The sequence below is a fragment of the Castor canadensis genome, chromosome 4 (genome assembly GCF_047511655.1).
Source record: "Castor canadensis chromosome 4, mCasCan1.hap1v2, whole genome shotgun sequence".
Classification (NCBI taxonomy): Eukaryota; Metazoa; Chordata; class Mammalia; order Rodentia; family Castoridae; genus Castor; species Castor canadensis.
Genome location: NC_133389.1, coordinates 91,080,746 through 91,105,089, shown reverse-complemented (window position 1 = coordinate 91,105,089; position 24,344 = coordinate 91,080,746). Strand labels below are relative to the sequence as shown.

The following is a 24,344-nucleotide window of genomic DNA, read 5'->3' as shown; positions in this document are numbered from 1 at the left end:
AATACATTTTGGGAAAACCCTCTATTTATTTTCTAAAGGGTCAGATATAAAGAAGGAATGTATAGTTAATATTACAAATCATATGTTGGGCTATGATTGATATAAAAGCTTTTTTTTTTTTGCTGTACCTGGGATTGAACTCAAGGTCTCATGCTTGTGTTTTTCAGACAGGGTCTGTGCTTTTCCTCAGGCAGGCCTCAGACTGTCATCCTCCTGACCTTTACCTCCCAAGTAGCTGGGGTTACAGTTATGCACCCTCACACCCAGCTTGTTTTCAAAATAGGGTCTTGCTAACTTTGCCTAGTCTGGTCCCAAACTGAGATCCTCCTAGGTCTGCCTCCTGTATAACTGGGATTATAGCTATATACCTCCATGCTGGATCTGACTTTAAGAACTTTTATTTTGGTCCTGGGGATCAAATCCAGGGCCTTGTACATACTCAGTATGAGTTCTACTACTGAGCACCCTATAAGAATTTTTATAGTTATTAAATAGAACTAGTTATCCCAGTCTACAAAATGTATTTTACTTGTTTTTCAAGTAGATAAAAGGAAAAAGGAAACGATTTATAGCAGCTAAATAAAATTTAAATAATAATTTGCATATTGTGGAGTTAAAGGAAAAACTATCCAAGAAAGACGATGATGCTTAAAAAAAAGTGGGCAAAGAATCAGACTATACACCCCCCCCCTTTTTTTGTTGTACTGGGGTTTGAACTCAGGGCCTACACCTTGAGCCACCTGGCAAGTTGGAATAATTTCTTTTTTTTTTGGTGGCATTGGGGTTTGCACTCAGGGCTTCACACTTGCTAGGCAGGTACTCTCTCCGCTTGAACCACTCTGCCAACCTTTCTCCCCTTTATTTTCTTGATACAGAGCTCCCATTTCTTAGTCTTCCTTTAAACCAAGCAATGACAACACTGCAGTTAGGATCCACACAATCTTGTATAAAAGCATCAGAAAAAGGACCCACAGAGCAAAATAAGAAAAGAAATCTGAACACAACAAACCTGCTACTTAATATCTTTATTACTTCACTACAGCACCAATAAAAGCAGTTAAAAAACCCCCAAAACCCATAAACACCTAATAAAGAGTAGAAACTTTCTATAGCAATTTTCCTTTATTATTATTATTATTATTTTTTAGTTTAGTAAGTTAGGTTCTTGGGACAGAGGTACAGAACAAAGCACTACAAAGGCAGTAAGACAGAGGAACATGAATTTGAATGAATTATTAAGCCCCCAAATTAGTAATAATCCAAATAATTGTTAATTCAGAAATGAGACATACTTTAAACTCAAATGTTTTACAATTATACAAAAATTGTCTTATAGAAAGCTAATTTCTAAATATCAAGATTCAGGTACCTATTTTTTGAGAGATAAATATCTGAGATTCACTGTTATTTTGGAAGTTATCTCTCTCTCTCTCTCGCTCTCTCTCTTTCTCTCTATTAATAATGCCAAAGGGGAGGTGGATGAAGAGAGGCATAAATGTTATCAACAATTGATTTGGGTATAACCTAAGAAAATTTCTGATACCAGAGAAGGCAGATCATTTCCTTTTGAGAATTTTTAAGACATGAAATGAAATTTAGTTACTAGATTGTGGATCTGAAAGGGACTTTCTCTAGTTTAGTTGCATTTGTAGATGAGTACGTAGAGTAAAAATGGTTGGAAGGAATTCTCTTTCTGTAATATAAATCTTTAAAACACACCTAAGATTAAAAAAAAAATTGGTTTCTATTATAGTTTGGATGTTGACTCTCCCCCAAAGGTCCATGTGTTGAAGGCTTGGTCCCCAAGGTGGCCCTACTAGAAGGTGCTGTGGACTTTTAAGAGGTGGGTGCCTTATGGGGAGGTTTTCAGGTCACTGGGGACATGCTCCCAAGGCACTGTGGAACCTGATCTTTCTGATCATGAGCTAAGTGGTTTACTCTGTCTTGAGGTGCTGCCTTTGCCAGAAACCCAAAGCAAGGGGGCCAGAACTATGAGCCAAAAATCAACCTTTGCACTTTGTCTTTTATGAGTGACAGAAAGCCGGCTAACACTATTCTCAACAACCAGAAATGTTATCTTAAATGGACTGAGTAATTTCACCAATGACTTCCAAATTATTTTTTCTTTTTAATTATAGCATGAAAAAGCTTAAAAAATCAAGAATGCTCAAATGAGTAAGTTAGTGGAAACAGTGCGAACAGTTATTCATTTGTGTTTCCATTGTCTAGTATTGTGGGGCTGCTATTCAATACCTGCTGAATATATGAGATGTAGGTAATTTAATAAAAGCACCAATATCAAATATAAAAGTATTCCAAATGCCACAATAAAAATCTAAGAGCCAATGCCCATGCAAGAAACTCAAGAAACACTCAAAATGAAGACACCCTCAGTTTCTCACAATCTCTGATTTATTATCTCACTCATTTCTAAAAGAATAGTGAATCTAGCCTTCAAATGCTACAACTATCAAGCATGAAACAAGTCTCAAATTAAAATTCAAATTAGACCAAATTTAATACATAATTTCCTTCCTAATTGCCAGATGACTCACTCTTATTTGCCAAAAAAGTACTTATAAAAAAAGCCTCCAATGAATTTTTCTTGGCAAACTCTCACAGGATTCCCAATAATAGCTCATTCTCTTCATATTTTTTGTAGTAGTAGTAATCTTAAGCCTCAATATGAAGAAAACTTCAAATTATACAGCTTTTCTGCTTAGAAGATAGTCTCAAAGGAAACAAAGAATGAATACTAATGATTCTAAAGTTCTATAAATAACTTAAAAAATTAAGTATCCAGGGAGTCAAACAGTTATCTTCAGGGTAGATTCCTGGTTTATTTACCCACACTCCTCAAAGGAGTCTTTTTGTTCCCTCTAAACAGGGATCAATTCTCATCCTGCTCCAGTGCAACACTAACACCCAACACTCTTCCAAAGTTCCTGGAGAAATCCACTAAATCCATTCACATTTCCTCCTCTACAGCCTGCAAACATTTTACTCCATCAGGGCTGTAAAAACAAAACAAAACAAAACACCTTTTAGATAGATACTTGGTGAATATCCATATGAGTCTTAATTTTAAGGATGACTAAGAAAGGTGATCAAACTAGGTACTACTGCTTGCATAGAAGGCTGACTTAAATATGGCTTAAAAAATTCCAAGTTTTGGGTAATAGAAATATTAGTAGTTGGTCTGTCCTTTTAAAGGTGAGCCAAGGCAATAAACATTTATTAGCACATGCAAACTTGGCTCAAAGCCAAAGAATTCACACCAATATTATTAGAGAAGGAGTAATGGTAATCAGTTTGGTTTGTGTGACCAAACAATTGTAAATTGAGATTGAGTTCATTGGGGACAGGGACCATGTACTATCTGTTTTAGTGTTCTGGTACCTAGTTTAATAATAAATGTTCTCAAATTACTACAGCTAAAGGAAAGAAAAGTAAAGAGAAGTTCATTTTTAAATAAGTGTTCAGACTTTAGCAGATGGTACAACTATTTCAAGGGAATGCCACATTTTCAAAATGAGACAAACTTTTATAGGAATATACCATTAAAACATGGAGAGGGGAAGATAGCAGGGAGGAGTCCAAATGTTGTGAAGTAGTCAGTCTGTCTCAGTGGAATCCAGGCTCTGTTAACTGACTAATCTAGGCAAATTACTTGTTTTTGTGGCTATTTCCACAGGTGTGAAACAGGACAAATGGTACCTGTTTATGAAGCTGTGGTGAGGAGTAAATGAACCAATATATGTAAAGCACTTAGAACAGTGCCTCATGGGACTATAACTTAAATATTACTATGTTGAAAAATTAAATTATGTATTTGTTAGTGTTGATCTTAAATTTAAAAGGTGATTTAACATGCCTATTTAAAAAACTTCCATCTTCTTGCTCACCTTTCTTCCTCAGGTAAGCTCAATGCCTTACCAGTTTTTGTTGGAGTCCTAACTAAGCACATTCAAACACTGAAATTATGATACTTGACATTACTTCAATGGTTTATACCCATATTCCTTTCTCCCCCTTTCCTCTTCTATTCCTTTGTTTCCATTCCTACCTCTTGATCTGACTCCCTTCCTTCTCCATCTGTTCTCCTCCTGCCCATTCCTGGCCGCTGTCTCCCCTCTCTGCCATGAAGCCCTCACTGCTGACATTCTTCACTCTCCAATGTTGGCTTCAACCTTGATAGCTGGAGGCAAGGTCAGTTGAATTAACGAAAAGCTTGGGTAATTGCTAAGTCACCGAAGATGGATGCATCAGTCAGTTTCAAATGAATCCACTCTCATCCCCATTCTAAAAAATAATCTTGGTGCACATGTGTTTAATAACCAGTCACAGCTACTTTATTACTCTTCAACTTTAAACCTATTAATTGAGAAAAGCTCAAGAAGCAAAGGTTTTCAAGTTTGCTATTATCAACCTCATTCTATTCTGTTTCTGTGTTTCATCTTTGGGTTCTATTCTTCCACGGTCCCTTAACTGTCCCACACATCTCCCCACCCCATCAAGCCCCAACTAAGACTACAATAACTATTTTCGGTGCCTTGTAAAGGGGCTTCATTAGTAAGTATTCAGCTAGCTCTAGTTTTTATAGCTCAACATCTAGCAACTACTTGCCAAAGGCTATAGCCTTTAAACTTTCCCATTTAGGGGAAGTGGCAGAGGTATAAGCTTAAGACACACAGGGAGGTATTAGAATAAACAAGGGAAGAAGTATAACTTAGATATGGAGATAAGACAGGAAAGGAACAACCACCACCACCACCACCAACAACAAAGAGTGGGATAAACCAAAATGCCCGTTTGTCAATATAGGAAAGTTTACCAAGCTTGAGTCAACTGAACAAAAGTTACAATGTAATGTTAAAAAGTGGTTTACATCCTTAATTTTGCTGCACTGAAAACAACAGAAAATGTCATTAACTCAGTTTGGCATTTTAGTTATTTCTCAATCATAATTATTTGTGAAATACTGCTACACAAGAAAATTTATATAGAGAATTTAAACAATCTTTGGGCTAGATGTTATTTAGGACATTTCATTACATTTAAAAGATAGGTGGCTTAATAAAGGCTGAAAAAATAGTAGTATTCAGTATTGCTAAAAAGTAATACTAATTAAGAGAGTAAGGACTGATTTCCACAGAGTACTACATTTAAATGATATATACTGAATATGTGTAACACAACCTAGCATTTTAAAAGTTTTCTCTTTGGGAGCACCCCAGCAAGTATGACTCTTGTTTCTACAATGAAAAATATCAACTTATAGTTTAAAGTATATTTAGCATTTTATAGTTAAATCTCTATACTCCCTTATTACAGACATAGTGCTTACCAGTTCACGATAGTCGAAAATACTACTCTGATATACTCTGTGAAATAAGGACATTAACATCATATATTTTTTTCAAATATGCTACACAAACTTTACAAAAGGTCACTTTCCCTCAGATGGCTTATCATAATAAGACAGGAGTCAGTGTGCTCTAAATTTATCTACAGATCCAACATAATCTCTATCCAAACGTCAGGGTTTTTTTGTTGTTGTTGTTAAAACTGGCTAGCTGATCATAAAATTCATATGGAAAGATAAAGGACCAAGAATAGCCAAAATAAACTTTAAAAAAAAAAAAAAAAACCAAAACCCAAAACCCAAAAAACAAAGAAATCCCCCAAAGTTGGAAGACTCATACTTTCTGAATTCAAAACTTACTACAAAGCTGAATTAATCAAGACTATGCAGTATTAGCATAAGGGGCAGACAAAATAGATCATGAGCTAAAACCAAGAATCTAATTATGGACAATTGCTTTTGCCAAGAGAACTTGGTAGGACAAAGTCTTTTCAACAAATGGTATTAGAACTGTATATCCACATGCAAAACCAAAAAAAAAAAAAAAAAAAAAACAAAGACAAAAAACTAAAAACCAAAACGAACTCCTTCTTTACATAACAGTTAACTCAAAATGAGCCACAAACCTAAATGTAAGAGATAAATATATAAAACTCTTGAAGGAAATTAGGCAAAGGATTCTTCAATATGAATCAAGAACACAAGCGATAGAAAAAAATTAATAAATTGAATGTCTGTGTTACAAATAATATTGTCATAGGCTGGGTTGTAGCTCAGTGGTAAGTGCTTGCCTACCATCTGCAAGGCCCTAGGTTCAATCCCCAATACCAAAAAAAGACAAAAAATAATTGTCACAGAAATGAAAAACACAATATATACAGGGGGAGATAGCACTTCACATTCACAAGAATGGTTGTAAAAAAAAATCCAGATAATTTTAAGTACTGGAAAAGATGTGGAGTTATTATATATTACTTATAGGAAGGTAAAATGGTATGGTTACTTTAGAAAACAGTTTGGCAGTTCCTCAAAAGGTTTTACAACAGCTACCCAAGATTATTGGAATCTAGAATTACTTTACAACTCAGAAATTCCACTCTGTAAGAGGTGCTCAAATTGCTTTTGCTGAAAAGCACTGACTCCTTGGGCCTACAAATTAACTAATAGCAGGAGAAGCTTGGCATCCCTGCCTCTATTTTGTATCTGTCTTTGCTTTTACAGTCACTTTGTAATCACCTTGGATTCCAGAAAGGACAGAACTATTCTCTTCATGACAAGGAACCACAGTCACATGGAGCTGCCACTCTCCCAGTGAGGACAATTCACATCCTAAACCAGAGTAATCCTCTTAAACAGGAACCAGATTACTCCCCCTAGAAGGTAACTTCCCAGGACTGGACCAGACCACCTGACCAAGATTGCGGGTTCCACCAGTCACAGACCAACCAGATCACACCTGTGACTGGGACTTTTAAACTATGCATACCTTTGTCCCCTGCTCCCAGTTCTTTTGTCTATTTAAACCTATAGCTCAGTCTGGACTCCAAAGATGGCTGAAGATAAACTCTGCCTCTTCCCACAGCATGTCCCCAGCTGTGCAATAAAGCTCCTTTATCTACCTTAACCATGCCTCTTTCCTTGATGCTTAGGGGCAGGTGGTCTGACCTGGCATATGGAATCTCAGGAGTCCAAAAGTCTGGTTTCAATTCCATTTATATGAAGTATTTAGAATAGACAAATCTATGGAGACAGAAATTAATTTAGCCATTGCTGAGTGTTGGAAAGGTGAAAAGGACTGGTGAACAACCTGCTAATGTGTAGTTTCATTTTTTGGGGAAAAGAAAATACTATAAACTTAGATTGTGGTGATGGTTATACAATTCCAAAAACATGCCCTTTGAATTACACATTCTAAATGGGTATCTTTCATGGTTTGTGAATTATTATATTCCAATAAAGAGAGTTTTAAAAGGCAGCTAATGTTACAGTCACCTGTTATATCTTTGAAATAGCTAGAGCAACATAAAATAACAACACCCATCTTGGAATGAGGGGATTGGGAGAAGAAATTTGGTATCCTTTCTGAATCGCTACATTTAAAGAGTGGCTTCCAAATCTTCAGAATTTTCTCTCCCTGTTCTTAGCTATTTTTTTCCAAGCATGAATCTACATCAGTTTTTATTCAGATTCTTAAGTAGAAAACAATTATCTTTCCCATTTTTTTAGTGGTACTGGTGTTTGAAACGGCTAGGAGATTTACCACTTGAGTTATGCCTTCAGCCCTTTTTGCTTTAGTAATTTTTTGAATAGAGTCTCATATCTATGCCCAGGCTTGTCTGGATGGTGATCCTCATGGTTAGGTAACAGTTAGTGATGAGTGATGGATAGATAAGGACACATAGAAATTATATTTTAATAAATAAAGGGATAGACTCAAGACACTGGAAGGAGGAAGTAAAAACTAAAAAGCCCGCAGTTAGTCCCCACCCATCTCCTTCTAGATGTTAAGTTACAAAGTCTCCCTATTGGGAGACCCAAAGGGGCTACCAGCATTGGCTTTCCTCTTACAGATGCTAACAAGCTGCATGCAAGTCTCCTTGGATAGGTACAGGGACAGAAAGAATGAAAGGCAGGTCTAGCAAAGGGAAGTCCTAAATCACACCCATTGTTATGGTGTTTTGGGAGCAGACCTAGATGACATCTTCCCATTTTAGCCACCCAGAGCCATTGCTGTAATGATTAGAGGTTGTAGACTTGACCAGGTGTTGACTCTTTATTCCCATTTCCTGCACAGGGAACAGGAACCCCCCATCCCCCATTTCTCCCTACTTTTATCCTGTTGCTTTCCTAAAGATCATTTTCATTACATTTTTGCATCTTACCCAAATTCTTCTCTTCCTGAATGCAAGCTGTGCTGATTTTGTAGCTTGTATTTACACTTCTGGCCTATCTGGGATGACAGGAACACATCACCACACCCAGATTTTATTTGTTGCAATGGAGTTTCACACATGAACATCTCCTGAACATTTTTTTTTTTTTGCCCTGGCTGGCCTTGAATCACGCTCTGAACTGAGATTCTTCCAATCTCAGCCTCTCAAGTAGCTAGGCTTACAGGCCTGAGTCACCAAGCCCAACTATTCTTTTATAAAATTCTAGAGTTCTCAGTTTTAAAAACAGTCTGAATGTGCACATGTGATTACAGAACAAACTACCAAAGTGTGAGCTCAATAATAATTTTATTTGTTATAAAATAATATTTTATTTGTTGATACAAATAACTATAGTTCATACCAGTACTGTTAAACAGAAATGTCAGCCATAAATAACAAAACTTTGTAAAAACCAGGTAAAAATAAACAAGGCAAATTAGTTTTAATGTAAATAATTTATTCCAAACCTATAATTAATAAAAATATTAAATGTGATATTTTATATATTTCCATTTAGGACTTCAAAATTGATATACTGACACTGTATCAATTCAGATGCTTATTATTTCAACAAAGTGAAATGTAGATCCTACTGAAATAAAAGGTGTACCTAACAGAAAATTATTTTATCATTTGAGTTTTTAAACTTGATTAAAATTTATTATAATCTAGAGAAAAGGTTAGATCAAAAAGAATTAACCTAGAAGGTAACACCCACGCACAGGAAATCAATGTGAGTCAATGCCCTGTATAGCTATCCTTACCTCAACCAGCAAAACCCCTTGTTCCTTCCTATTATTGCTTATACTCTCTCTACAACAAAATTAGAGATAAGGGCAAAATAGTTTCTGCTGGGTATTGAGGGGGGGAGCGGGAGGGGGTGGAGTGGGTGGTAAGGGAGGGGGTGGGGGCAGGGGGAGAAATAAACCAAGCCTTGTATGCACATATGAATAATAATAAAAAAAAAAATTTATTATAATGCAGTTTTCAGTGCACTGGCCACATTTCATGGGCTCAATAGCTACTTCTAGTTAGTGCCTATCATGTTACTCAGTTTCAAACTCCTAAAAAGAACAAAAGAAATGAAGATATACAGCCAGACACCAGTGGCTCACACCTGTAATCCTAGCTACTTGGGAGGCTGAGATCAAGAATATCTACTTAAGTTTGAGGCCAGCCAGGGCAAATAGTTCACCAGACCACACCTCAACCAATTAACTGGGCTTAGTGGCAAGTGCCTATCACTGATTATGGTTCCTAGCCATTTCCACATTAGACAAGTTTAAAGTAAACCACTTTTCTCTGTCCCACTAGAATTCATGCCCCTTGGAAGGCACTTAGGAAAAGCATGTATTTGTAAAGAAAAAAAAAAAAAATCCAATCTTTGCTTTTCACAACTCAGTTTATAGAATAAGGTCCTAATGTCATGCAGATACATAGCATACTGCTGCTAAGTACAAGCCATTAACTTCACATTTAAGTTTTTAATAGTGAACAAGTAAACTTAGGTAGCCCTCATACAGAGAAAAACTCTACATTACTTAATTCCTTAAATATGCCCATATAAATAGGACTTAATATGCCAACCATACAACTAGAACCTTCTTTAAGTGTAAACTATTAGGTTATTATTAAACCCCCAAATATTGAAATGTTGTAAGGAGATTCTCCCAAATTTCCCCATTCTCTAGAACATGAACACATTTTTAAAATAGAATGTATAATGACCTCATTTGATTTTCACTTAAAAAAATACCTTAGCCAACTTTATGTACTACTAAAAATCAAATTCCTGTTCTTAAATGATCTTGAAAGTCAATTTATAAATTCTCTGTGCCTTGGCCAATGCAAACACCCAATGCACATTTGTTAATGTAAAATACTACTCTAATTCTGGAGACTTGACTTTAGAATTTCCTATGGTTTCAATGTGTCCCCCAGATTGACGTGTTGGAAATCTCTAGTAAGACAGTATTGGGAGGTAGGGCCTGGAGAAAAATGTCTGTCATCAGGGCATAAATTAATGCCATGATAAAAAAGCTGGAAGAATGGGTTCATTTTATTGTACTCTTGCCCTACCTCTGTATCATCAGTCAGCAAAAGTCAGCTATAGATCCTTGATATTGGACTTCCAAGATTCTAGAATCGTGAGCCAATTAAGTTCTGTTCATTACAATGACTGTACACTTAAAATGAAGGACAAGACTGTGAAACAGATCCTGTTACAGAGTGGGTATTATAGGAACGGGGGGGGGGGGAGCGTGAATGAAGAGGGTAAAGGAGGATGAATATGGCGGCTGTAATTTATATACTTGTATGAAAATAGAACAATGAAATCTGTTGAAATTGCTTTAGAGAGGGAGGGGATGTGGGAGAATGGTGGTGGGTATGAACCAAGGTACACTGTAAGCATATACAGAAATACGGCAATGAAACCTCCTGGATAACTAATATATGCTAAAAAAATGTTAAAATAAAATTAAAAAAAATAATGAAATAACACCTCATACTTATTAGGATGGCTTATAAAAAAAAGCACCCCAAAAGATAACATGGGGGAGGAATGTGGTGAAAAGGAAATACGTGTCTACTATTTGCAGGAAAGTGCATTTTGCTACACTTCTTATGGAAAACAATACAGAAGTTTCTCAAAGAATTAAAAATAAAACCACTGTAAAAAAAAAATTCTGTTCGTTATAAATTACCCAATCCCAGGTATTCTGTTAAAGCAGCACAAAACAGAATAAGAACTACTGCTTGAGCTGGAGTATAGTACAGTAATAGAACACTTGTCCAGCATGCATGAGGCCCTGGGTTCATCCCTAGCACCAAATAAAAAAAATAAAAAAAAAAAGGATTTCTTAATTTTGGGACAAATGGACTAAAGTCACCATAGAAGCATATAAATTATTAAGCGTAAAATCCAGACAATATTACTGTAATTGGGCAGATCAGAGCTTTTGGAGAAATTTACTACAGAGTTGTTTTCAGAATCATTTTGAGGAAATCAGTTAAGAATATCATATGCTTTGTAATTTTATTAATAAATTAACTCCCCCAGATGGATCATCCTCCTTAATTAACACAAGAAACTTTCAAGTGACTTAATTTCTTAAAAAATGAAAATTAGTCAGGTGTACTAGTGCACACTTGTAATCTCAGTACAGTGGACTAAGGCAGTATGTTGAGTTCAATGTCAGCCTGAACTACACAACGAGACACTGTCTCCCCAAACACAAGAAAAGTCAAATTTTGGACAAAGGAAAGAGAATGATGGTTGGGATGGGTTGGGTGTATGGAAAGATGGGAAACTGGTTAATGGGCACAGAGTTTCAGTTTGAGAAGATGAAAAAGTTCAGGAGCTAGACAACGGTAATCCTTGCACAGCCATATGAATGTATTAATGTCATTGAACCATACACTTAAGAATTGCTAAAATGGATCAATTTACCTATTTTATTTTAACCAGAATTTTTATTGTTACCAAAATAAAAAAAATAAAACTATAACACACTTCCAAAGCAGACACCCTACTACTTGAGCCACACCTCAGGTCATTTTGCTCAGGTTATTTTGGAGATGGAGTCTCACGGACTATTTGCTCAGGCTGGCCTCAAACCATGATTCATTCTCTGACCTCAAGTCTCCCAAGCAGTTAGGATTACAAACCAAACTAACAGATTTTTAAAGAATGTTTAAAACAGTCAGGTGTTGGTAGCTCAAGGCTGTAATCCTAGCTACTCCTACTCAGAAGGCAAAGATCAGGAGGATGGAGGTTTGAGGCCAGTTGGGACAAAAAGTTGGCAAGAACCCATGTCAACCAATACAAGCTGGGTGCATTGGGGTGTGTTTGTTATACTAGCTATACAGGAAGTGTAAATAGGAAGATCATGGTCCAGGCCAGCCAGGCAAAAAGTGTGACACCTTATTAGAAAAATAACTAAAGGAAAAAGTGTGTGTGTGTGTGTGTGTGTGTGTGTGATAGCTCAAGTGGTAGAGCCTGCCTAGCAAGGCTGTGAGTTCAAACCCCAGTACAGCCAAAACAAAACAAAACACAAGAGAGAGAATGAGTTAGGTCTGAAAGTATACACAGGTATGTGGTATACACAACCAACAAACAGGATGTTATGGTAAAAATCACTGAATTTTAAATACTTTGCTCAGGGAAAAACAAGTTACTTAGTAAATGAGTCTATTTCCATGGGAGAAAACTTTACCTGAGAAGAGTGGTAAGACAAATATACTTTAAGAGCTGGCCACATATGGGGTCTTTTCAAGATACTTTACTTCAAAAGGTAAGGAATGAAACAAATACTGATGTGACTTTTGTGAAACATGACCACAGCATAAAATGGACTGAAAACAATTTAAACTAATGGTCTTCAATTTTAGCAGGCATAGGTATAACCTAGGAAGCTTATTAAGGTGAAGAACCACAGGCCTCACCACAAATATTCTGACGAGGTAAGTAAGGCATGCCCAGTAAAGCCTAATTCTTAACAAGTATTCTGATAATTCTGTTGCAGGTAGCTAGTGAATCACACTTTGTACAACACAAGGCTTCCCACAATATGCTTTCAGTGAAAAGTTTCAGGAATATGAAGACAGGCCCAGTAACAGATATTTGAGGTAGGTACAGTGATTAACAGCACAAGCTATGGAGTTTAGATCTGGGCATCACTTCTGTTTTTGTCACTGTTGCTGTGTGCCTTCAGACAAGGTATCTATCTAACCTTTACAATTCTTATTGTCCTTGTTTGCATGAAAAAAGAAAAAGAGGATATCAACCGCAAATAAATGTTTAGGAATCATGTATCAAAAGAAAGCTGAGTCAGTTCTGGTGGCTTATGCCTATAATCCTAAACTACTTGGGAAAATGAGATCAGGAGGATGAAAGCTAGCCTGGGCAAACAGTCTATGAGATCCTTATCTCCAAAATAACCAGAGCAAATTATACTGGAGATTGCAGCTCAAGCAGACATCTGCTTTGCAAACATGAAGCTGAGTTCAAACCCCAGTCCCACCAAAAAAAAAAAAAAAAAAAAAAAAATCTAATGTTAAAAAACCTCTTCCCATGAAATCATTAAATAAACTTAAGTGGATGCTTATCTGTAGATGAGCATAAAGTTAATGAAATACTGGTAGATTTCATTAACAAAAAATCATTAAAATGTCAGAAATGCTATAAACAGATTAAGACTTGCTAAACATATCTTGCTAACATGATCTGAGAAATTTGTAACCAGCTCAAATAAGAGGTCAAGTAACACATTAATAGTTCACAGAAAGGTAGTATTTACTGTCAAACTAAATTTAAAATTTTAGAAATGCCAGTGTCCCTAAAGCCCTCAGTTTAAAAGTGATCATTAATGTAATCTTTGTTCTTTAGAAAGTCCTTGGAGAAATTACGGATGTATGTATGATTTCTTACTAGAAGAGATGAAACTAAAATTAACCTAGTGGAGAGAAACAGCTTTGTATTCCCTCTACCTACAGCTTTCTTCATTCAATCCTTTTGGTTAACCTACAGTTTCTCAACCTGAGCACTATGGACATTTTCAAGACCATTTTTGCCTCCTTTCTCAGGGTTTGGAGGGCTGTGTCCTTTGCTTTTATAAACTGCTGAAAAGCATTCCTAACTTCTCCACACTCAATGGCCAGAGCACTGGTCCCCAATTGTGTCAAATGTCTCCTGGAGGACAAAACTGACATCAGTCAAAAACCACTAGCTCAGTATACACTATTCCTTCTGTTGTCTCAGGTTGGGAATATAACTCAGTAGTAGAGCACTTGCCTAGAATATGTGAGGACCTCATTTCAATCCTCACCACTGCAAAAATAAAAATCCCAAAAAGGACAGAAGTAGTGACAACTAACCTCTCCTCAAATGAATCCAATTCTGTACATATAATGCTGTGTGCTATAAGGAAGAACTGGGGAAAAAGGATAAACTTTTCCATATATATATATATATACATATATATATATATGTATATATATATATATATATGTTTGTAGATGTAAAAAATATTTTTGCAAGGGTATGCAAAAATGGTTAACATAAGATGCTATAGGACAGTGGGGATTGAGACTTCTGCAAGGGAAGGAGGTTTATTGCGATTTCTTTTCTACTGTTTTCACTTACCATGTGCCTACAATAGCTTTCAATAAAAAAACAAAACAAAAAACCCCCAAAAAACATTTCAAATGTATCTATCTGTGTGTGGGGCATATTAGGCAGAAAATGTAGACAAGTATTCACTCTAGACCTTTGAGCAATCAAGACTGGATTCATTCTACTGACAAATATTTGCTGAATGTCTTTTCTTCATCTTCCCCCCCACTCCCCAATAGTATTGGTGTTTGAATTCGGGGCCAGGAGGAGCTCTACCACTTGAGCCACACCTCCAGCCCTTTTTCATCAGTTATTTTTCAAATACGGTCTCAAGTTTTGGCCTGAGCTGTCTTGGACTACAATGCTCTTACAGCTCGGATGATAGCATGCCATGACATTCAGCTTAATCAGTTGTGATGAAGTGTTGCTAACGTTTTGCCCCAGCTGGCCTATAACAGCAATCTTCCACATAGGTTGAATTATAAGTATGAGCCAACAAGCCCAGCACTGAATATCTTTTCTATGCAAGGTACTTTTCTAGGTGCCAGTGATACAACAGTGATTAAAACAACAAAAAAGCAAGCGAAACAAGCAAACAAAACCCAACTAACCAATCACAAAAATTCTGCCTTAAGCTCTTAACAAGTAACTTCTTTCAGACAAAGAAAAGAAATTCTGGATACTTCTGTAAATAAAAGAATGACCTTCGTCAAATTATTGAGTGGAAGAAAAGAATACAAGGAGATTGTTTTCAATTTTCCAATGATATCCACTACACAACCGCCAAGTTAACTGAGAAACATCATAAAAATTATAAGCAAAAATTGGGAATCAAATTCCAGCAAAAATACAAATTTGCTTACGTGTAGCAAAGGATCAATCTAACATGTACAAATGAAATGCAAATATACTTAAGATCACTGCCCCTGTGAGTATTTCCTTTAACTCACTATGAACTCTTGGGGACTTAAACAGAACTACAGTGCATTTAAAGTTTGCATATAATATATAGTTCTGGTTGCTGGAGCTCAAGAAGCAACGACACTGAGGAAAGTAAAGAGAAACACATCAATTGGAGAGGTGCTATTAAAACAGACCATGACCAACAAAAATACTTAAAAAAGAACTGACTTTTCTTTGAGATAAGATCTGGATAAATAGTCCAGGCTGGGATTACAGATGTGGAACACCATGCCCAGTTATATAATCTGATCTTTAAGTGAACTCACTGGACTTGGAATTGGATCAAGGAACAAATGTATCATAAATGTGACTAACCAAATTAATGAACAGTTTCTAGAAGCTATTCTTAAGGTAACAGAGGAGAGGATGAGCAACCTCAGTTTATACTTTGGAGGCACTATTGGCCTCAGAGCTTTTATATTTTACTAGATTTATCTTGAGTTTGATCTAAGAAGGCCATTCTTTAATTACCAGTCCCAATTTCATAAACCTCCCTGCATACAGCAAACAAAGGATAGATTTATCTAATTAGACTACATATAAAAAGCCGTTTACTGTTGATAAAGATTCAACACTTCAGGAAACTGACGAATGAATGATAAGAAGATAGTTTCTGGGTCACCAACACATGCTGATAATTGACTTTAATTTTTGAAAATGATAGCAAAGTTTATTAGGAAAAGAACATACTTTCAATAGACTGAAAGGGATAGTCTCTAAGGCGAGAAGACTATATTATTGGGGTCTGAGTATTTACTGAGATTGCTGATATTTTTTCTTAAACACAAAAGCACTTGATCCTAGGGTTCTTTTTCTTTTCTTTTAAATTATGTTAATATTTAAAAATACTTTAATACAATTAATGCATGATATTTAAGACTTGACAGACTTTTTCCTACATTTTAACATTTAAGCTTGTTATTCCAGAGTTTAATTTACCAAATGGTGTTCAGTTTACTTTTTGATGAAGACTCAAACCTTTTGCAAGTTTAATATGACATTCAATTACAACCCTCTAAGAAAAAATTTCCCAATGATGTGGGAGAATATGAATTTAAATGTGACTCACATTAATTTTGAGACCATCATTTTACCCTAAAGGAATAGGGAGGAGGGCAAGACAAAAGAGAGGCTGTGTAATAGATGTAAGTGTAACAACACAAATATTAAAACTATTTTTGATGTAGTAATAGCAAAGGCAAAAAAAGGAGAAAAGTTTGATATAAAGGGTGAAGTGTTGCTTCTCAATTACCTTGTTAATAATGACTCAATGTAAAATGCTAAGTTTTCCTTCATATACATGCAAGCTATTAAGGAGGGTAATAAAAACGTTCTGGTTTTTTACTAAGTGATGGCATTTAAGTAAAATAGTGAAAGCAAGAATGCAAATGATCTGGGTCTTATTAACCAATTTAAAGTTGTGAGTTCTGTTTGTAAGCAAGATATTTGTTTAAAACACACCACTCAGTGAAGACTGTGGTGAGATCATTTATTGGAAACAGAAAACTAAACCTGATTCAGCAAATGGGATATCTACAGCCATGTAAAGAATTTCTAGGGCTGGGATGTAGTTGAGTAATAAGAGTACTTGCCTAGCAAATGCAAGGCCCTGGGTTTGATCCTTGTCACTTGCTAAATAAATAAATAAATAAATAAATAAATAAATCCACAATTATTTTGTCTTGTAATTTTTACCAGTATTAGTATCCAGGGCTACTTAAGGAAAGCCAAATTTACATTAGTATCCATTAGTTCATGGACAATTTAAATAAAAGTTTAATTCTCTTAACTTAAATTTTTTTTTACTAATAGCTTCCTTTCCCCTCCAAACACTATCACTGACCCAAGTGCTATGCATGAGAAATAACCAGGAAAGGACATCACTGTGCAAGAATCACACATTTAAAAGAAGAATAGAGATGCATATTGGTGGCTGATGCCTGTAATCCTAGCTACTTGGGAGGCTGAGATCAGGAGAATCCAGGTTTGAGGCCAGACACTCTCCACCCCCACCTCCCCACATACCAAAAGAGGAAAAGCAGAAGTCAGGGGGACTAAAAGAGACCTAAATTTAGGAATTAATCTAAACAAAGAAACTTCTTCCATTTAAAGATTAACATTCTAAGAACCTTTCCTAATATCTTTTTCTTAGCAAATAAAGTCCTAATAACTATCTATAAATAAGTCCTTTCATGTCCATTTTTCTCCACACATCTTTCAAAATAACATTCCGCAAACAACTATGATGAAAAGAGTACAAAATACAGATACTGGATATTAAGGCAGAGTTAAACATTTCTAATCAATACCACTTTTGGGTGTTTCTCTGAAAAAAATACATCATCTTTATAGCTTCAAATTTTCAACTGAGTTAGCAATATGTCAAGATTTACATGTGTTTGAAACCAATACTTAAGCACTGGAGTGACATTTTAATCACCAAAAATTTAAGGCGAAAATAATACTAGTATGATAAATAGAAACTTTCAGATCTGAAAGAATTTACAGTGTTAACAAATGAAGTATTTAACAGCGCTTTCAAAGTATCACTTCAAAGGAACGTAACTAAATTAATTCCAATTCATAATATTTGAAACAATGAGAACAACAAAATCAAAATGTATTACTGAATGACTACGGTTGCCCAAATATATTGTTATGTATCCATTCCAATTATTCTAACATAAAAGTATAAAAGAAAAAAACCATTATTACATCTCTAAGAAACGTTTTTATCTTTTACATTAGAAGGCCTGGCAAAACCTAACAGAGTGCCTTACAATTCCTCATAAATTAAAAAAACTCTCCGCGTTCGAAGTAAAACATTTATCATACCGTTTACCTTCACGGTTAACTCAAACACTAAATCCAACAGCAAAATCAATGGCAAGCTAGCTTTTTTTCCGCGTATCTATTTACTTTAAAATTTATTAGTAGGAAAAGCAGACAGAAAAAAAGTAAATACTTACGTTTTTATTAAATTTGGTGAAAGAATGGTGCATGTAAAACCTGTGCATATAAACAATCGCAGTGTTTATTGTAAGCTGAGAGCTGGAGTGTAACATTTAGGAAATAATCTGAGCAAAACCTTATTTCCAAAACAATTTTGATAGAAAATTCCCAATCCACAGATCAGGTTCTTTTCCAAAGCCTCCCATTCATTCAAAAGCGAACTAAACAATTGTAAAAAGCCTGCGGGGGGAGGGGGGAGAGAAGGAAGAGAGTAGGCTTGACGACAAATATACCCGCTGCTATTGAGAGTCCTGAAACTACTTATTAATGGCTACAACTGAGTAAACTCAAAATCAAACAGTTGAAACGCGCGCGCGCACAACCGGACACAAAACCACGGCCAAGAACATAAAAGACCTCCAGTGCCTTTCCAAGCTACTAGAGAACGGCCATCGGGCCAGCCCGGAGCGCGGATACAGGCCGCGGAGAACACTGAGGCCTGTTTGCACTTCTAACCTCCACATATCAACCTCTGTACAACCGAAGTCTGACGAGTCTCTCCTTTCTTTAGGCGATCCTAAAAATTCCCGGCTCGCCTGGGCGGCACTCCTATTCCCCGCCGCCACCACGCGCTGTCCGGGACAGGTTACACAACGCAGCCTCCCGGCCCGCATTCCCCAGCTCTTCTCTTTCTCCCCTCCTCCACCGGCCCCTCGCGGCCGCCCGAGCCCAAGTCTTCCCTCCCTTACCGCGCAGGCGAGACCCAGAAAGGCAGGGGTGGCGGCGCCATGTTCGCAGGACACTAGGCCCGGCAACCAGGCGAGAGAAGACAGGGCGTGAGGGGTGGAGGGCCAAGAACAGGAAAGGATACACATTGAGACGCTGTCCCATGTCCTGGATGAGGTTAGCCGCCTGCTGGCGGTAGGAGAGCTCTTTATCCGCCTCCATTCCGCAGCGGCGACTCGGCGTGTTCTCCAGCTGTTCCCGAGTAAAGAACCAGCGAGAAGAAGCTCCACGGCCCGACGCCATGACACTTCCTCCTCCGCCCGCTCCCTCACCCACAGCCCTCCCCTCTCGGCTCGCGGACTCCCCGCCAAGGCCACGAGACCCCGCCCCTCTCCGCTCGCCGTAGGCTACGCTCCGCCCCTTTTCTTCCTCACGGCTTCCTGTGCGCGTGCGCGGGAGGGCCGCACTACCGGCACGCCCCAGTCTTTTGCTTTCTTTTTCCTGTCCCCGGCCTCACTTGCGCTCATGGGACCACAATGCTCTGCGCCACTTGTCATTGGGAGGCGCCGAAGGTGGGGGTCGCTCGGAAGGAAAAGGTCGGCACGTTGCATGCCGGGACCAGGGTTGGCGGGGCTGAAGGGAGGGGAAGAGAGGAAAGAGAAGGTTGGATTCCGGTTGGGTTATGAGAGAGGGAGGCGGTTGGGCTTCTGCGTTGTGGGTCCTGGGCGTGGACTCGGAAGTCTTGGTTGTTTCTTCCTGGACACCCGGTCTGACTGCGCTTTAAAAATTGTAAATACGTTTCGTTGTCGGGCGTGGCACGCCGTAGTCCCCACTTTCCTTTCGGATGGGAGTGTGACTACTGTGTCAACCAAGGGTCTCTGGGAAGGAACTAGCTGGGAGACAGTGCTTAGAAAATAACGCTCTGTTTCTGGGCGCCTAGGGACCCCCCCACCCCATGTTTGTACGTATATACTTTTTTTTTTAAAGTACTTGGCAAAAATTATGCAATTAGTAACTGGAGAACCTCAATCTCTAAACCGGTGCAGACTGGGAGTGTGGTTTTAAATTGTGCCGTGGTTTTTGCAAGGGGAGGGAGGAAGGGGGGAAGGGGGAGGTTGTACAGAAGAAGATAGTGCAAGAGGAATTGACTAAAACGTTTATCTTTAGTATTTGATAAAATAACATGCCTGTTGATTGATCCCTTCCTTCCATAAGGAAATACTACGTAGCTTCACTCGGATACTTGGCATTTTCCTTTGAGCCAATGCTTATTGTCTGTGAATAAAGTACATTTGAAATTTTATTTTCTGAAAATCAGAGTATATATGGAGCTAAAATACGTAGAAAGTCTACATCCAGAACGCTACAAAACTGAAAAATACGGATTCTGGGTTCATGGTTAGAAGAGTCAGTTTAGATGTCAGTTCTCCCCAATTTGACTTACAAATTAAATGCAATCCCAGCCAAAATTTAAAAAAAACTTATATAGATACTGACAAATTGATTCTAAAAGACCCACAAGATTCAACACAGTACTGAAGAACAAGGTGGACTGAGTGTTGGTGAAAGAATAGCTGGACAGATCAATGGAATAGAACAGCCACACAGTCAACCGACCTTTGGAAAAGGAGGAAAGGCACTTCAATTGGAGTAAGGGTAATGTTTTCCACAAATATTGCTGGAACAACTGGACATCCAAGTGAAAAAATTCCTGGGCTGGTGGATTGGCTCAAGTGGTAGAGTGCAAAAAAAAAAAAAAAGAATCCTGCAGATTTCCTCTTGCATTAAACAAAATTTACTGAGGACTGACTATCGGCCAAGAATCATGCTAGGTGCAACCCTCAGTTGTGCTTATAATCTAGGGGGACAAGTACCAATTTGGCAGTGAATCAGTATAAAATTGCTATCATGATACACTTTGTAGAAATCTTGATACAGGGATTTGTCCTAATCAGAGACAGGGAAAGTGAGTGAGTCAGGGAAAGACACTTCAAAGTGTTCCTTAGCTGGGATCTTGCAGACAAACAAGAAGTAAAAGGTGAAGAGGCAAAGAGGAGAGGGAAGAGTATTTCAGGCAGATATAATCAAAAACTATTAAAGCCTTGTAGCAGGAAGGAACAGCAAGAAAGAAAACTACGGTGGATGGAGGTAAGGAAGACATTCTTAGCATAGTGGTGGGGTCATGTTAAGGCCAGTTGAGGAACTTGGCGTATGTAAAAGCATTGGGAAGGTCTTTAACTAGGGGATGATGAAATTTGGAAAGATTCTCTGCCTTGTTGCAGGAGGCAACAGCTTGAATCAAGGTGGTGGTAATAGACATGCTGGTAGGGGAGAAACATGTAGTACCAAGAAACTAAGGAGGGTCAACTGAAAGGCCCTGGTAGTAGATTAGATATGGAAGGTGAGGATTGGAGACAGCAAAAGCAACCGTGTGTTCTGACATAACAATGTGAATGTAAGTGGCATGATCTACAAGTGGCATAGAGAAAACAGTTTGAAGGGCAGGATTATGAGTTTTTGGACATTTAAATTTTAATGCTTGGGGAAGTAGATTATACACTTTGAATTTCTTAGCACATATTAACATCTCTATAAACATTTATTGAACAAATAGTAAAACAAGATTTTAAAAATTAAACAGATCTGAGCTGTGGGGGGGAGGGAGTGGTATGCCTGTAATCCCAGCTCTTGAGAGGCTGAGGCAGGAGGATTGCAAATTTGAGGCCAGCTTGGGCTACATACAAAGACCTGTTCTCAAAAACAAGTAAACATCTTCCTAAAATGAGCAAAGAAAGAAATTGGAAACTGATCTTAACTAGGTATGTTGAGAATTTACATAGGTCTGAATATAACCCAAATGGCTAGGCCTCTTGACTTTGTAACATCTTATAATGGCTTGAATTTTCATTAACTCCTTGGCAGAATGACTTCCACTCCAAATACTTCTGGGCATCCTCAAAGGAATGTTATATTAGTTTGCTAAGGCTGCCATAAGAAAGTACCACAAACTGAACAGCTTAAACAACAGAAATTATTTTCTCAACAATTCTGGAAGCTGGAGTTCAAGATGTCAGCAGGGTTTGTTTTTCTGGAGCCTCTCTTCTGTGCTCATAGATGGGCACCTTTACTTCTGTCTTGACATCATATTCTCTCTTATTTGGGTCTGCATTCTAATTTCTTCTTAAGGATAGCAGTCATATTGGATTTGGGCCTATCCCATTTGTTTCATTTTAACTTCATTACCTCTTTGAAGACAGTATATACAAATACAGCCCCATTCTAAGGTGATGAGTGTATAACTTCAACATAAGAATTTTTGGGAAACACAATTCAGCCCAAAACAAATGCCTTGTATGTATTCACAAACCAACCTGGAATATCCATGCCAATGATACTATCTAGTGATAGCAGATACTCTTCTCAGGTGTCATTAGCAGCACATGGTTCAGAGCAATAGTAAAGACAATAGCCTTAATGCCTTATTTTTTTGTTTTTATTTTTGGCGGTATTGAGGTTTGAACTCGGGGACTCATGCTTGTTAGGCTGGCGCTTTGCCACTTGAGCCACTCCGCCAGCCCCGTAGTGCGTTATTTGACCCTGGAACATTGCTGCTCATGGAAGAATCTACAAAAGTGGACTCTAGTTAAATTGCGCAGAGCACGTAGGGGGCATCGTGTGGCTGCTGAGAGTACTGCCTTGAGAAATCAAGCAGTGGTGGAACTGGAGTTCATCCAGATCATCATCGTGGTGACAATGGTGATGGCGGTGGTCCTCACCTGCCTGCTGAGCCACTATAAGCTGTCCACAGGTTCCTTCATCAGCTGGCACAGCCAGGGGAGGAGGAGAGAGGACGGGCTGTCCTCAGAAAAATGCCTGTGTCCCTCCAAAACCCAGTGTCGGGCAGTGGAATTCCAGGGCCGCAGGTCTACCATGCCCGCCTTCGCCCAGCGGGACCTCTTCCACCGCTTCCAGCCCATCAACGAGATGAGACTACCATCTCGCTGTCAGACAGGGAGGAGCCCCCGCCTTACCTGGGACCCTGTACCTGCCACCTGCGGGACCCTGAGCAGTTGCAGGAGCTGAATCACAAGTCGATGCGTGCACTCCTCCAACAGAACTGTCTTCGACAGATGGGAAGTGCCAGGCAGAAGTCCTGTGCCCTCTGTAGTAACTCCGGCATCAGCGCCACGTGCTATGGCAGCGGCGGGCCATGGAGTTTCCGCCTCCCCACTCCCTTCAGCGGGGTCATTGGTCACTACCCGAGGTCCTCCTTCCAGCACCAGCAGAGCCACAGGCTGTCCTCTTTGCTGGAGGGGACCTGGCTCCACCACACACATTATCCCCACTGGAGAGCAAGGAGAAGGAAAAACAAAGCTCACCCCCCTCTAGGAGCCAGGGAGCTAGGACAACTGTAGTTAAGAAAAGTCAGAACACTGCGCACTTTGTAGAACAGAAGAGAGAAGAGGGCAGGGGACAGACATGAAATGTGGGGTGTGTCACCCCCAGCTCTTGATGTATAAATATTTACATGTTCTTGAATGCACAAACTCTGAAAGCTTGCAGAAGATTTTGTTGAGCCATGTTAAAGGCAAAAGAGAAAAAAAAAAAATCCACAGTATATTTTTGTTGTTTCTAGTTGAGCTGTGTGTCAGAATGCTTAATTTCCTTTTGTTTTTGATGGCTTCACTTAACTTTAAAGACATGATTGCACAAAATCTTTGTTTAAAGATCTGCAATATTATGTATGTATAAATATATATACAATAAGAAACTATGTGAGGGGGCAGGAGTATTTTTGTATTAAAAGAGGCCTATTTAATTTTTTTTTTTTTGGTGGTACTGGGGCTTGAAGGACCTACACCTTGAGCCACTCCACCAACCCTTTTCTTTTGTGATGGGTTTTTTTCAAGATAGGGCCTCATGATCTGTTTGCCTGGGCTGGCTTGGAACCATGTGATCCTCCTGAGCTCTCCCTCCTGAGTAGAGTAGGATTACAGGTGTGAGCCACCAGGGCCCAGCTTCAAAACGTTGTTTTCTGAAATAGAAGAAAAAAAGAGAGGCATTTTTTGAGTGCCAGCTCAAAAAGTGTATTACCTTGTAAAGAAAAAAAAATTACAAAGCAGGGGTTTAGAGTTATTTGTGTAAATGTTGAGATTTTGCACTATTTTTGATATAAGTATGTTAGTGCTTGTTTGATGGAAAAAAAACCCAGAATCTAATAAAGTCTCTGAAAAAAAATTTCCTTTTTAGCTTTTTTACTCCTTCTTTCCTTACTATAGATACTTCTCCA

General features: G+C 38.2%; 2 protein-coding genes and 1 pseudogene across 9 annotated transcripts in view; 1 reads left to right on the top strand and 2 right to left on the bottom strand.

The window, feature by feature from the left end:
• The window catches only part of Ccnt2 (cyclin T2), a 39,150-nt gene extending 19,768 nt beyond the window's left edge, over positions 1–19,382 (bottom strand). For 3 of the 8 annotated variants that reach the window (XR_002212710.2, XM_020168403.2, XM_020168404.2), the window contains exons 1-2: positions 19,200–19,382; positions 18,346–18,427 (exon numbers count right to left, since the gene is read on the bottom strand). Coding sequence is in view for 3 of the 8 variants with exons in the window: in XM_020168403.2 (XP_020023992.1) it covers positions 18,346–18,427; positions 19,200–19,357 (240 nt within the window). In the remaining 5 variants the exon portion in view is untranslated. Of the gene's footprint in view, positions 1–128; positions 2,823–2,847; positions 3,015–4,066; positions 4,199–18,345; positions 18,428–19,199 lie in introns of those variants that run through there. The other 5 variants (XM_074070622.1, XM_074070623.1, XM_074070621.1 and 2 more) reach the window with 5 other exon arrangements.
• Positions 19,383–19,448: 66 nt separating this feature from the next.
• LOC109689520 (protein TMEPAI pseudogene) lies at positions 19,449–23,740 on the top strand (annotated as a pseudogene).
• A 90-nt stretch (positions 23,741–23,830) lies between these two features.
• Positions 23,831–24,344, bottom strand: part of Acmsd (aminocarboxymuconate semialdehyde decarboxylase) — a 65,775-nt gene continuing 65,261 nt past the window's right edge. Inside the window, exon 10 of the mRNA XM_074070619.1 lies at positions 23,831–24,089. Coding sequence (XP_073926720.1) covers positions 24,075–24,089 — 15 coding nt within the window. The 3' untranslated portion in view covers positions 23,831–24,074. The remainder of the gene's footprint in view (positions 24,090–24,344) is intronic.